The 13,753-nt window shown below is 43.6% G+C and overlaps 1 protein-coding gene across 6 annotated transcripts in view; it reads left to right on the top strand.

The window, feature by feature from the left end:
• The window catches only part of kif13a (kinesin family member 13A), a 346,616-nt gene that overhangs the window by 320,778 nt on the left and 12,085 nt on the right, over positions 1-13,753 (top strand). For 3 of the 6 annotated variants that reach the window (XM_085988906.1, XM_085988905.1, XM_085988904.1), the window contains 3 exons: positions 670-781; positions 3,337-3,488; positions 9,211-9,330. In XM_085988906.1, the coding sequence (XP_085845032.1) occupies positions 670-781; positions 3,337-3,488; positions 9,211-9,330 (384 nt within the window). Of the gene's footprint in view, positions 1-669; positions 782-3,336; positions 3,489-9,210; positions 9,331-13,753 lie in introns of those variants that run through there. The other 3 variants (XR_015078504.1, XR_015078505.1, XM_085988907.1) reach the window with 2 other exon arrangements.

Here is a 13,753-nt window from a genome sequence, read left to right as displayed (position 1 = left end):
ATTGAATCTGTTTCCACCACCTTATCAGGCAGTGTATTCCAAATCCTAACCACACGTTGCGTAGAAAAAAAGGGTTTTCCCCTCATGTCACCTCTTCTTATTTTGCCAATCACCTTAAATCTGCCCTCTGGTTATCGACCCTTTAGCCATTGGAAAATGTCTCTTTATTTACTCTATCTAAACCCTTCATGAATTTAAACACTTCTATCACATCCCCCCTTAGCCTGCTCTGCTCTAAGGAGAACAACCCCAGCTTCTCCAAATCTCTTCTGTACCCTCTCCAAAGCCTTCACATCCTTCCTAAAGTGTGGTGCCCAGAATTGGGCACAATACTCCAGCTGGAGACGAACTAATGTTTTATATAGGTTCAGCACAACTTCCATGAGAATGATGTAGAGCATTCTGAGGTCTGCACATCCCCAAAACAGCATTAATTTCTCTTCTCACCCCAGACCGTGGTTTAACTTTTTTTTGTGAAGAATCAAATGGTTCTGTATAACTTTATATTTTTAGAGCTGAAAAATGACCCAACTGCCTTTTCATTCATACCAAACATGCAGTTTAGTACATGGTTTTAATTTTTGAGCTATTCTGACACACAACTAAACATAACTGATGAATTGGTTTTATAAATGCAGTAAACTATTTTATTTTTCCTGCTGCTCCTAGGGTCGTTCGGAAAGTCATCATGACATTTCTGACTGCTCATTCAACTCTCAGGACAGTTCCTGGTACAGCACCCTCCCTAAAGATTCGCCACGCAGGGTGAAAGACACTGGCGGTAAATATAGTCGTCATCAAATGGAAATCCAAATAATTATACACTTCGTGAAAAGACAGAAATGTTGCATATTTAATAGAACAATAAGATCATGGTCAAGTTTTAATATAGATATATGTTAAAATATAAACATTAATTTTTGTTTTAAATGTCTATTTTGTCAGGCTTCCTGAAATACTTAAGCTCTGTCTTTCAAATATTCTATTATTTTACTCACTCTCTTCCTCCCTCGCTCGCTCCCTCCCTCCCTCAATTGCTTGCTCCCTCGCTCGATTCCTCCCTCCCTCCCTCGCTCGATTCCTCCCTCCCTCCCTTGCTCGATTCCTCCCTCCCTCCCTCGCTCGATTCCTCCCTCCCTCCCTCGCTCGATTCCTCCCTCCCTCCCTCCCTCGCTCGCTTCCTCCCTCCCTCCCTCGTTCGATTCCTCCCTCCCTCGTTCGATTCCTCCCACCCTCCCTCGTTCGATTCCTCCCGCCCCCTCTCCCTCGTTCGATTCCTCCCTCGCTCGCTCGCTCCCTCCCTCGCTCGCTTCCTCCCTCGCTCGCTTCCTCCCTCCCTCCCTCGTTCGATTCCTCCCTCCCTCTCTCCCTCGTTCGATTCCTCCCGCCCTCCCTCGCTCGCTTCCTCCCGCCCTCCCTCCCTCGCTCGCTTCCTCCCGCCCTCCCTCCCTCGCTCGCTTCCTCCCGCCCTCCCTCCCTCGCTCGCTTCCTCCCGCCCTCCCTCCCTCGCTCGCTCCCTCCCGCCCTCCCTCCCTCGCTCGCTTCCGCCCTCCCTCCCTCGCTCGCTTCCGCCCTCCCTCCCTCGCTCGCTTCCGCCCTCCCTCCCTCCCTCGCTTCCGCCCTCCCTCCCTCGCTCGCTTCCGCCCTCCCTCGCTCGCTTCCGCCCTCCCTCGCTCGCGTCCGCCCTTTCTCCCTCGCTCTCGTCCGCCCTCCCTCGCACTCTTGCTCCCTCCCGCGCCCTCCATCGCTCGCTCCCTCCCGCGCGCTCTGTGTCTCCCTCCCTCCCTCGCTTTCCCTCCCTCACGCTCGCTCGCTCCCGCGCGCCCTCCCTCCCCTCCCGCCCCCGCTCCCTCCCGCGCCGCGCTCGCTCCCCCTCCCTCCCAACTGCCTCCTCCCACGCCTGCTCCCTCCCGCCCGCTCCCGCCCACGCTCCCACCCGCGCGTCCTGCCACTCCCTCCCGCGCGTCCTGCCACTCCCTCCCGCACTCTCGTCCGCCCTCCCTCCCTCACCCTAGTCGGTCCTCGTCCGCCCTCCCTACTGCTCCCTTCCCCCCCCATACCCGCTCTTCCCCCCCCCCCCCTCGCCCGCTCTCCCCCTCCCTCGCCCGCTCTCCCTCCTCCCTCACTCCCCTGTGCTCCCTCGCCCTTCCTCCCTCGGCCACCCGCGCTCCCTCCCGCCCTCGGCCGCCCGCGCTCCCTCCCGCCCGCGCTCCCTCCCGCCCTCGGCCGCCCGCGCTCCCTCCCGCCCTCGGCCGCCCGCGCTCCCTCCCGCCCTCGGCCGCCCGCGCTCCCTCCCGCCCTCGGCCGCCCGCGCTCCCTCCCGCCCTCGGCCGCCCGCGCTCCCTCCCGCCCTCACTTCCTCTTCCTCCCTCTCTCCCTATCTTCCTCCCCCTCCCCTCTTCTTCCCCTCCCGCTCTCCTCTTCCTCTCTTCCTCTCCCCCCTCTTCCTCTCCCTCCCTTCCCTCTCTTCCTCTCCCCCTCTCCTTCTCTCTCTCTCTCTCTCTCTCTCTCCCTTCCTCTCTCGCTCCCTCTCTCTTCCTCCATTTCCCTTGCTCCCTCCCTCCCTCCCTCTCTCTTCCTTCCCCTCCCTCTCCCCCTCTTCCTCCCCTTCCCTCTCTCTCTCGCTCTTTCTTTGCCTCTCTCTCTCTCTCTCTCTCTCTCTCTCTCTCTCTTTCTTCCTCCCTCTCTTTCTCTCTCTTCCTCCCTCCATATCTTTCCCCCCCCCCCCCCCACAGTTTGGGGAAAACCCTTGGCCTCAACTCAGCAACCCCTGCCCCACAGTAGTGAAGCGCTTTGACATGGGGGGCGATTTGAATCTGTCATCCACTACTGTGATGTGATATACAGATTGGTACACCAGCAAGCTGCTAATGTTTAAATGTAAAAACATTCCTCGAAAGAAAATTATTAATGGTATTTACAGTTGACAGTCACGTGGAATATTTATTAAGAATTGTTATACAGGAAACTTTCGATTTACTGGCATCTAAATAACCGGAAATCTCGGTTAACTGGCAAAATTCAGGAGTAGGTTCAGGTAACTTTTATTCCTTACCTTCCTCCATTTGTTGCTGCGCAAGTGTGTGGCTGCAGCTGTTGCTAAGCTACAGAGACGCTTGCAACTTGTGGCCATTGTTCTGAACCTGTTGCTAAGCAACAGGGTTTGTTGCTTTATACGGAGCTCTCAGCTCCGTATCTTTTACTATAGCGTTCGGTTATCCGGAATTTTTGATGAACCGGCACCACGTCAGTCCCGTCCGTGCCGGATAAAAAAAAAGTTTCCTGTACTCTGTTATTCCATGGAGGTTTGCTCCATTTATTTTCTTTCACTCATAGGTACTGCACCAGAGTGTCCTCACTCATTGATGGGAAGTCCACTTAAAGCATTTTCTCCTCAACCACCGAAGTTCCTGAAGTCACTTATGCCTGTAAGAGAGGAACGAAAAGGCAAGCAACCTTTGGAAACCAAACCTCTCCTTGCACATGAGGTAAAACTTGAATCTTTAATTCAGTGAGGAAAGCCAAGGCAAATGTGGAGAGTCTTTTTTTTATATACATTATATAATTATATCTGCAGCCGAGAGCGAGAGTCCCGAAGGCTGTGTTGCCTACCCGGTGCCAGGGTTAAGGACATCTCCTCTGGGCGGGAAAGAAACTTGCAGTGGGAGGGGGTGGATCCAGTTGTCGTGGTCCATGTTGGTACAAACGACGTAGATAGGACTAGGAAGCCGGTTCTGTTAAAGGAGTATGAGCAGCTAGGGGTCAAATTAAAAAGCAGAACCTCAAGGGTAATAATCTCTGGATTATTACCTGAGCCACGAGCGAATTTGGCTAGGACAAATAAAATTAGAGAGTTAAATGCGTGGCTCAAAGACTGGTGTGGGAGAAATGGGTTTTGCTTCCTGGGACACTGGCACCAGTACTGGGGCAGGAGGGAGCTGTTCCGTTGGGACGGGCTTCACTTGGCCAGTGCTGGGACCAGAGTCCTGGCGGATCATATAACTAGGCTGTAGAGAGGGCTTTAAACTAACTAGTGGGGGGGAGGTTCCTAGAGAGCAAATAATAAAAATGACAACAGAGAAGGTAATAGACTTAGGTAGCAGTGGGGAAATTAAAAACCAGAGCGTGTCAGGAAGGGGCAGAAGGTATGGAGTAAAAGGTAAAGTAATAAAAAGGGCAAAAGCAGGAACTAAGTGTCACAAAACATATTTGAAAGTTCTCTATCTGAATGCACGTAGCATTCGTAACAAAATAGACGAGTTAATGGCACAAATAACTACATATGGGTATGATCTTGTGGCCATTACAGAAACATGGCTGCAGGGTGACAATGCCTGGGAATTAAACATACCAGGTTATTTAATGATCAGGAAGGACAGGCAGGAAGGAAGGGGAGGTGGGGTGGCTATGTTAATAAAGGAAGGAATCACTGTAATACAGAGAAATGATATTGGGTCAAAAGATCAGGAAAATGAAACAGTTTGGGTGGAGGTAAGGAATAATAAGGGGAAAAAAACACTAGTGGGTGTAGTCTATAGGCCTCCGAACAGTTGCAACTATGTTGGACGGAGTATCAATCAGGAAATAGTTGAGGCTTGTAATAAGGGAACATCTATAATTATGGGGGATTTTAACTATCATATTAATTGGACAAATCAAATTGGGCAGGGCTGCCTTGAGGATGAGTTCATTGAGTGTATTAGGGATGGGTTTCTTGAGCAGTATGCAACTGAACCGACCAGGGGGCAAGCAACCTTAGATCTGGTCCTGTGTAACGAGACAGGATTAATTAAAAATGTCCTAGTAAAGGATCCCCTTGGAATGAGTGACCATAACATGGTTGAATTCCATATTCAATTAGAGGGTGAGAAGGTTGGATCTCAAACAAGCATGCTAAGCTTGAATAAAGGAGACTATGAAGGTATGAGAGCGGAATTGAGTAGAGTGGATTGGGAAAATAGATTAAAGGGTAAGACGATACATGATCAGTGGTGTACATTTAAGGAGTTATTTTACAACTTCCAAAAAATATATATTCCACTGAGAAGAAAAGGGTGTAAAAGAAAAGACAGCCATCCGTGGCTAAGTAAAGAAATTAAGGATAGTATTCGACTAAAAACAAGGGCATATAAGGTAGCCAAATTTAGTGGGAGGATAGAGGATTGGGAAAACTTTAAAAGACAGCAAAAAATAACAAAAAGATTGATTAAGAAAGGGAAGATAGATTATGAAAGTAAATTAGCAAAAAATATAAAAACAGATAGTAAGAGTTTTTATAGTTATATAAAAAGGAAAAGGGTGGCTAAAGTAAATGTTGGTCCCTTAGAGGATGAGACCGGGAAATTAATGGTGGGAAATATGGAGATGGCAAAAACACTGTGAATATTTTGTATCAGTCTTTACAGTAGAAGACACTAAGAATATCCCAACACTGGACAAACAGGGGGCTATAGGGAGGGAGGAGCTAAACACGATCAAAATCACTAAGGAAGTGGTACTCGGTAAAATAATGGGACTCAAGGCGGATAAATCACCTGGACCTGATGGCTTACATCCTAGGGTCTTGAGGGAAGTGGCGGTAGGGATTGTGGATGCATTGGTAATAATTTTCCAAAACTCCCTGGACTCAGCAAAGGTCCCGGCAGACTGGAAAACTGCTAATGTAACACCCTTATTTAAAAAGGGCAGTAGACAGAAGGCTGGAAACTATAGACCGGTTAGCCTAACATCTGTGGCAGGTAAAATTTTGGAGCCCATTATTAAGGAGACAGTAACAGGACATTTGGATAATCATCATTTAATAGGACAACGTCAGCATGGTTTTATGAAGGGGAAGTCATGTTTGACAAATTTGCTGGAGTTCTTTGAGGAAGTAACATATAGGGTGGATAAAGGGGAACCAGTGGACGTAGTGTATTTAGACTTCCAAAAGGCATTTGACAAGGTGCCACACAAAAGATTATTGCTTAAGATAAAAAATCACGGGATTGGGGGTAATATTCTGGCATGGGTAGAGGATTGGCTATCTAACAGAAGGCAGAGAGTTGGGATAAATGGTTCATTCTCAGAATGGCAATCAATAACTAGTGGTGTTCCGCAGGGGTCGGTGCTGGGTCCCCAACTCTTTACAATCTATATTAACGATTTGGAGGAGGGGACCGAGTGTAACATATCAAAGTTTGCAGATGATACTAAGATGGGAGGGAAAGTAGTGAGTGAGGAGGACATAAAAAACCTGCACGGGGACATAGACAGGCTAAGTAAGTGGGCAGAGATTTGGCAGATGGAATACAATACTGGAAATTGTGAGGTTATGCACTTTGGCAGGAAAAATCGTAGAGCAAGCTATTATCTTAATGGCAAGAAACTGGAAAGTACTGAAGTACAAAGGGATCAGGGGGTCCTGGTGCACGAAACTCAAAAGGTTAGCATGCAGGTGCAGCAAGTGATTAAGAAGGCCAATGGAATGTTGGCTTTCATTGCTAGGGGGATAGAATATAAAAATAGGGAGGTATTGCTTCAGTTGTACAAGGTAGTGGTGAGACCGCACCTGGAATACTGCATACAGTTTTGGTGTCCATACTTAAGAAAAGACATACTTGCTCTCGAGTCAGTACAAAGAAGGTTCACTCGGTTAATCCCGGGGATGAGGGGATGGACATATGAGGAGAGGTTGAGTAGATTGGGACTCTACTCATTGGAGTTCAGAAGAATGAGAGGCGATCTTATTGAAACATATAAGATTGTGAAGGGGTTGGATCGGGTGGATGCGGGGAGGATGTTCCCGATGATGGGTGAAACTAGAACTAGGGGGCATAGTCTTAGAATAAGGGGCTGCTCTTTCAAAACTGAGATGAGGAGGAACTACTTCACTCAGAGGGTGGTAGGTCCATGGAATATGCTGCCCCAAAAAGCTGTAGAAGCTACATCATTACATAAATTTAAAACAGAAATAGACAGTTTCCTAGAAGTAAAGGGAATTAAGGGTTACGGGGAGCGGGCAGGAATTTGGACATGAGTCTAGGTTTGGATCGGACATGGCCCTGTGGGTAGCAGAGCGGGCCCAGGGGCCGTGTAGCCTGATCCTGCTCCTATTTCGTGTGTCTAATTCTGTTAGATTCAGGAGATGGTTCTGTGATAGTAGATTGGCGGTTAGGATCAGATCAGCCATGATCTTATTAAATGGCGGAGCAGGCTTGAGGGGCCGATTGGCCTACTCCTGCTCCTATTTCTTATGTTCTTATGTTCTTATTAAGCTTCCTTTTAATATAGTGGAACCCAATTATTAGACTTTTTAAAAACTCATTATAATAAACAGTATAGTTGGAAGAGGAGCTTAAGCCTTGATAGATGAGCCCTTGAAAAAAGATGGCCAGTGCTGGTCATTCTATAATAACTTTGCTGTAATGAGCAACTTTATTTTAGTTTGAGAAATATTAATTTATTTCCATGGATAAGTAAGCCAGCTAATGGAATTTGCCAAGAATGTATGTCTTTTTAAGAGATTTTTGTACTGTGCCATGTGATGTTCTCCTACTCTTCTTTCTTAAATGTTTTATTTTAACAAATATCACTGCTTCAGAGGGCAGGAGGTGGGAAATTTGTCACTTGATAACTAACTCGTAACAATTCAATAAGCAGCTTTCTCCCATTTGTTATCCTCCACTTATTGGTAGTTTTCCCAAAAAAATATTACCTTACTAGAAGCAAGGGGGGGGAACGGTGGGAAGAGCTGTCTGTTCAGGATCCAAAGTAGAGTGTAAAACAGCTCTACTAAACTCCATGTTCTTCTTTGCCAGCAAAAGAAAGGGTCAGAGTTTACGTTATTGTGATTTCCCTCTATCCTCTCATGGGCATGGTTAGGACAAGTGAGTTGTTACAGGTAAAAATCTCAAAAATCACAGGGAAATTATACTACCTCTCAGGCTGGATCTTGGTCTGCCAGTTCGTCACTCCTTCTTGCCTAGTGTTGTACACCTCTCAGATTCCTAATGCCAGTTCAGTTTGCCTGATGCATGATGGCACTGTGCATTTCTTTAATCGTGATGGGTTCAAAACACAACTCAGTACCTGCTACCTGCCTCTAGAATCTATAAGCAAAATTGTCGTACCTGCCTAGCAAATTCCATTACACATGGTAAGTGGCAATATTTCTGGGATGTTCTGCCACAACAAATCACTTTCCTCGGTTGGGAGTAATGAGTGCTGCAGTTAAAGGCAAATAAGTTACTTCTGTTATTTTGCCATTTATCTGTATTCCTCAACTTAGTTCCTTGTATCCACAGTATCCTTGCCAATTAGGAGGGATCATCTCGACATCTCCACAGACTTTGCCAATGTAGCTTATTTGTCACTACAGCAGGAATCATGATTGAGTGATGAAGGGAATTATCCCATCACATAGGAAACCAGCTTAAGATAAAGAATGCTCTAGGAAAGCCCAAATTTTAATGCTAGTTGAGATATTGCAAGAATATATTAACACTCAAAATTAATTTTATACTTTGTAACAACTGCACCTTGCACCTTGCACTATTCATTGTAACAATAAATGATTAATGTTGTAACTTCTGAATAGAATATACCATTTGGGTTCCACGCAAAACTCCCATTATGTGAGAAGGATACAGATAACTGAATTAAATAATCTGCTCAAGAGCTAAGCAAGCCAGATTTGAACACTGATTCATTTTTAACCAGGAGCAGTGTTTGCAGCAATAATATCCTGAATGAAATGCTCCAAAAGCTTTTATGTGTTAAAGGGGAAAAGAATTAAAGCCTTGAATTGCATGGAGAATTTACATAGGATATACAGCACAAAAGCAGGCCCTTTGGCCCAACCAGTCCATGCACCCGGTGTTTATGCTCCACTCGACTCTACTCACTGTATGTTGTATACAAAGTACCTGAACCAGACTTGTTCCTGATGGCTCATAATAGATGACAAATTGCAGTACAGTTCATTTTATTTATTATAGGCTATTACTTAAATAATCTAACAGACCTATTCACATATAGTGAAGATGCATGATTTATTTTTTTGTGCATGAATTGAATGTTTGAAGTGCAGTCCACCATTGCTTGTGTACAGTATTGATGTGTAAAACCATAGTCATGTTTCTTGATCAACTAACTGCATGTTTGTAGTCTAATTAATGTGTCATCATTAGTGGTGTGACATTGTGCCATTGTGTGTCTCGACCATTGCAGAGCATGTCTCCCCCTCAGGATAAAAGCATGCTGGTACATAGCAGTAGCAGTGTTGTGCCCACAGGAAGCAGTGCCATCAGCATGTCAGTAGAAAACAGTAACGAAAATGAGGACACATTTGTAAGTTTTCCTTTTATTTATGTCATAATACTTGGTGGTGGGATTAAGGTCCTTTCACTAGAATTATGGCTGAAACATTTATGAATGGCAGCCATAAGTTTCTATCTGATCTGCAGGCAAGTTTTGGATTGCAATTTTCTGCTTTCTTCTAATACCTACTTGGAAAATTATGTAAGTGTAATTCAGAACTGTTGAAGTATGGGCTATTTGAAACACAAGCGTATCCTGCATTGTACTATTTGTAAGTCATGGTATAGTTCTCTGTGGCTTCTATCTCATGTCTGGTCTGATCTCGTGTCTGGTCTGATCTCGTGTCTGGTCTGATCTCGTGTCTGGTCTGATCTTGTGTCTGAACATATTTTGAGGCTAAATACCTTTGTTTGAGTAACTTTGTTCTTTAAATTAGATGCCTTGATATAAATGCGGGAACATGAACTATTATCATTGTTTATATTTTAATAGAGAAATGCAATAACTTGAAAAGTCACCATTCAGAAACTTTAAAGGAAAAACTTCCTCTTAAGAGCAGAGGAGAAGGTCATGTTAGAATATGTAGTGCACTCATGGATAATAATTTCATAACCTAATGATCCATTTTAACTTCTCTTCATAAGCCTCACCAGACACTGGGTTCTTGCTGTACAACACCTCTTGCAGCTCATAGTTAGTTGCATACCTTTGTGGTGAGAGGGTATATTAGTTTTGCTCACTTTCTCGTTTCAGGTTCTTTTGATCTATTCTAAGTATAAAAATATATTGGCCCAGAATTTGTGGTCCTGATGATGGCAAACTGGCAGCGTTCGCCATCATTTCGCTTTTGAAACTGACCGTAACTTCAGGATTTAGCACATGCGCAGTCTAATGTGGAAATCCTGAAGCTCTGCACCCCCACCGCCACCACCCCCCCCCCCCCCACAGAGCTGGCATTCAGTGAAAGCTCTCAATTCATCGAAACTGACAAAAACTTTGGCTCTTCCGCAGTAATTACGCTGTTAAATACCCCATTAAAAATTAGACCCTTTTGGATTAGGTGTAACTGGGGTTTTAACAGCGTATTGACTGCTAAACAGAGACTATGGCTCTGAAAACCTCATTTTAATTTTGTGCAGTGTCAAATTTATCAACTTTAATTTCAAATTTACATTTTTAAGAAACTTTTTTTTAAAAAGTTAATTTTTTTTATTCAGCTTTGCCTTTTCCTCATGTGAGAGCCCCAATCTTTGTTTTGCTCTAACATTTTTAAAAAGTTAGAATTTTAGGAGCTTACTCACTTCCTTGTTTGCTCTCTGTGAGAATTTTGCGTTTTGATTGGCTGCTTAGATAGCTTGTTGAAGTCACAGCAGCTCTTTGCTGGGAATCCCCATGAACTTCCATTGATTTGAATTACACGTCGGAAAACCCGAAATTCTTGACCCAGAGATCGCGAAATCTTTGTGTGAAGCTTACTTCTGGGCCAGCGGCCAATGCCTTCGCTTCACCGCTGACTACAAATTCCAGGCCATTGTTTTTTTTACCATGGTACTTTCTGATTTAGTTCCCTTGTCCCTTTTAATGATTTTTTTTAACTTTCAGGAACAAATTGATCTAATAGGCTTGGATTTAATTTGTGTTCAAAGCACAAAGCAACTTAGTAACACGTTCCTCTTTCTCCAACTTACTTGGATATACTTGTGTCAATGGTTGACTCAATTTGCCTGTTTCGTTGTGCTACAGACTAAATTGTGCTATGTTGTGTCTTGTATAAACCTATAGTCATCACAAGATAATTATGGATGTGAAAGACCATTTTGCCCATCTTAATGATTCATCCGGAAAGATTGTAAAGTCCTTCCACTATATCATCCAATTGTTTCTCTAATAATTATAGGGCTGTCACCTCCAATATTCTATCTAGAGGTCTGTTGCACACATTGATCATGCTGTGTGAAGAAGAATTTCCTGATACCAGTCCTAAATTTGTCTTTTACTAGTTTGAACCTGTGTCCCTTGTCCTATGCTCACAATTTAATTTAAAGTATTACTCTAGGCCTACTTTTTCCATTCCCTTAACAATCATATATACCTCTCTAAGATCACCTCTTGGACATTGTTCTATGCTGAACTGGTTGCAGTCTTCCAGATGCAGTCCAATCAGAACACTATAAAGTTTGATCACTACCTCCTCTGACTTGTAGTCTCCTGTTTGGCGATGTAGGTCAACATTCTGTTGGCTTTGTTGATTGCTGCTCTATTATTTTCTACATATTTTGTATTGAGTCTATCAAGACTCCCATTTCTGCACATGATTGAATAATGAAAAGTAACTGTAATGGTGCGTCTTATTGCCATTTATGTCAGCAAGCACCAAGGAATGGTTGTTTGAATCATGAGGGTCACTATTTTGATATGAAGTTTCACTCTGTTGCAGTCGCATGTGTCCCAAACAAATATATTGGAAATGTTCTGAATCCTCATATAGACAATGATCATCCAGAAGTCTTACCATGTCATTCTGCTGTGTATGTCCCAAGAAACCACTTCTGTTCAATTATCAACTAATGAAATTGTGTATTTTGACTTAAATTTTAGAAATGTGACCTTATTTCATCTGTTTATAGGTACTGGTTATTGGCACCAGTGAAAATTGATCAGTTGCCTCCCCACTATTGTGTTTTTTCCCTGGAGGTACACTGTGCTAATATTCTTCCTCTGTAACTCAGCAGTTTTTCTTTTCACAGAATTGTCTTCTGAATAATGGAAATCTTTTTTGGATTTAAAAAAATACTCGTAAATCTACAAATGCCTAATCGAAGATTGCCCTTAAATTAAAAAAAAATGATAACCAAATGACTAAAGATCTCCCAGCATGACTCATTGATTTATAGCATTGCAGCTGAGACAAAGTCAGACTGTTTCCTGGGTGGGGGATAAAGCCTCGAGTCTTTCGATAACCCCATTGTAGGCATTATGGATGATCATTCAGGACGTGCAGATTGTGCATCACAGAATCTGAGATTTGGTTAACGAATAGACCCATGTTTTACAGCTACATTGTGCAAATCAAAATGGTAGTTTTCACTGGTTATTTTTAATGCCAAGCCACATGGGTGGAATATTTTCACTGTTCAGTATTGCAGCAAAATCATACAAACATTCTTGATGCATCCATTTACAATTTCACTACAAGTAGCTAATAGTGGAAATCTTCCCCCATGGTTCTTAGTGCAGGTGAAAATACTCCAATGAAAGTACAGTAATTTGACCCATGCTGAGGACCTTGTAGGGATGGACATTTAACTACCATGAGATTGTATATATGTTTTCTTCCACAGTAGAATATTTGGATCACATCAACACATTCCTACTGCAATACCACATTAACACACGTTTTTGTGCCTGCTCTTATTTTGGGATAGTACATGGACAAATTGTCATCATGCAAAGAATAAATAATTAAATGTGGAGGGCTATTGACAACATGAAAGTTAATTATTTTTATAGGCTTTTTCTCAGCTTTCTCAGCCCTAAACCTGTATAACTCTAGCAACATTTAGGGTATGATTACCATTTACAAGCTGATTTCATTAAAATAAAGCCTCACCGTTGAAATTAATTTATACATCATCTATACATCTTTATTATCTGAAATTGTGGTTGGAGTGATTCATCAAGGTTTAAAATGGATATGGTATGGCACTCATTAAACAAGATGATCTGTTTGGGGGGGGAAATGATCTGGAGATAAATTTAATGAGGTTGACCTGCCAGTCTTCATGATAGAGAGTTTGGTTATCATTTTAGGATTACCTGTTCATAATAGTATACTTGGGCAGCTTCCAAACTTGTCTTACTGCATCTTATGAGTTTCTTACTTAGACTGCTAAAGCACTGCTACACAGTGGCTGAACACTACTTCTTCCACCCTTCTCACTCACATATAAGCTTCACGTCCATCTGCCAATCATGGGGTGACATTGGCAGAATTATGAAGACTTTGCACCTCAAACCTTCAAATTTTCAGTGTACAATGTCCTTGTGAAGATTTGAAGGCTGAAGAGAACAGGTGTAGGAGAGGGACTTGGAGGGAGTGGAGAGGAACCCTCAATCTTAACTAAGCCTGTCTTTCAGATGAGATGCCCAAGTAAGGCCCCACCTGCTTGTTCAGGTAGATGTAAAAGATCCTGGTATCACCGAAAGAAGAGCAGGGAGTTCTCCTGATTCCTGACCAACATTCTTCCTTCAACAGACACCACCAAAAACAGTTCAACAAATCACTTGTCTTGTCTTTCCTCTTTGTGGGACTTTGCTGTGTCCAAATTCCCTGCACAACAGTAACTGCACTTCGTATCCAAAGAATGTTTTTTGAAGTGCTTTGGGATGTCCTGAGAATATGATCAGGTGCTATATAAATAAAGCTCCTTTCTTTCCTTTCTCCCCCCTGTTG

This window comes from Somniosus microcephalus, chromosome 5 (assembly GCF_052327205.1).
Source record: "Somniosus microcephalus isolate GS21.2 chromosome 5, FLI_Smic_1.0, whole genome shotgun sequence".
NCBI lineage: Eukaryota > Metazoa > Chordata > Chondrichthyes > Squaliformes > Somniosidae > Somniosus > Somniosus microcephalus.
Note: the sequence above shows the minus strand (reverse complement) of the source record. Positions and strands in the feature narration are given on the sequence as shown.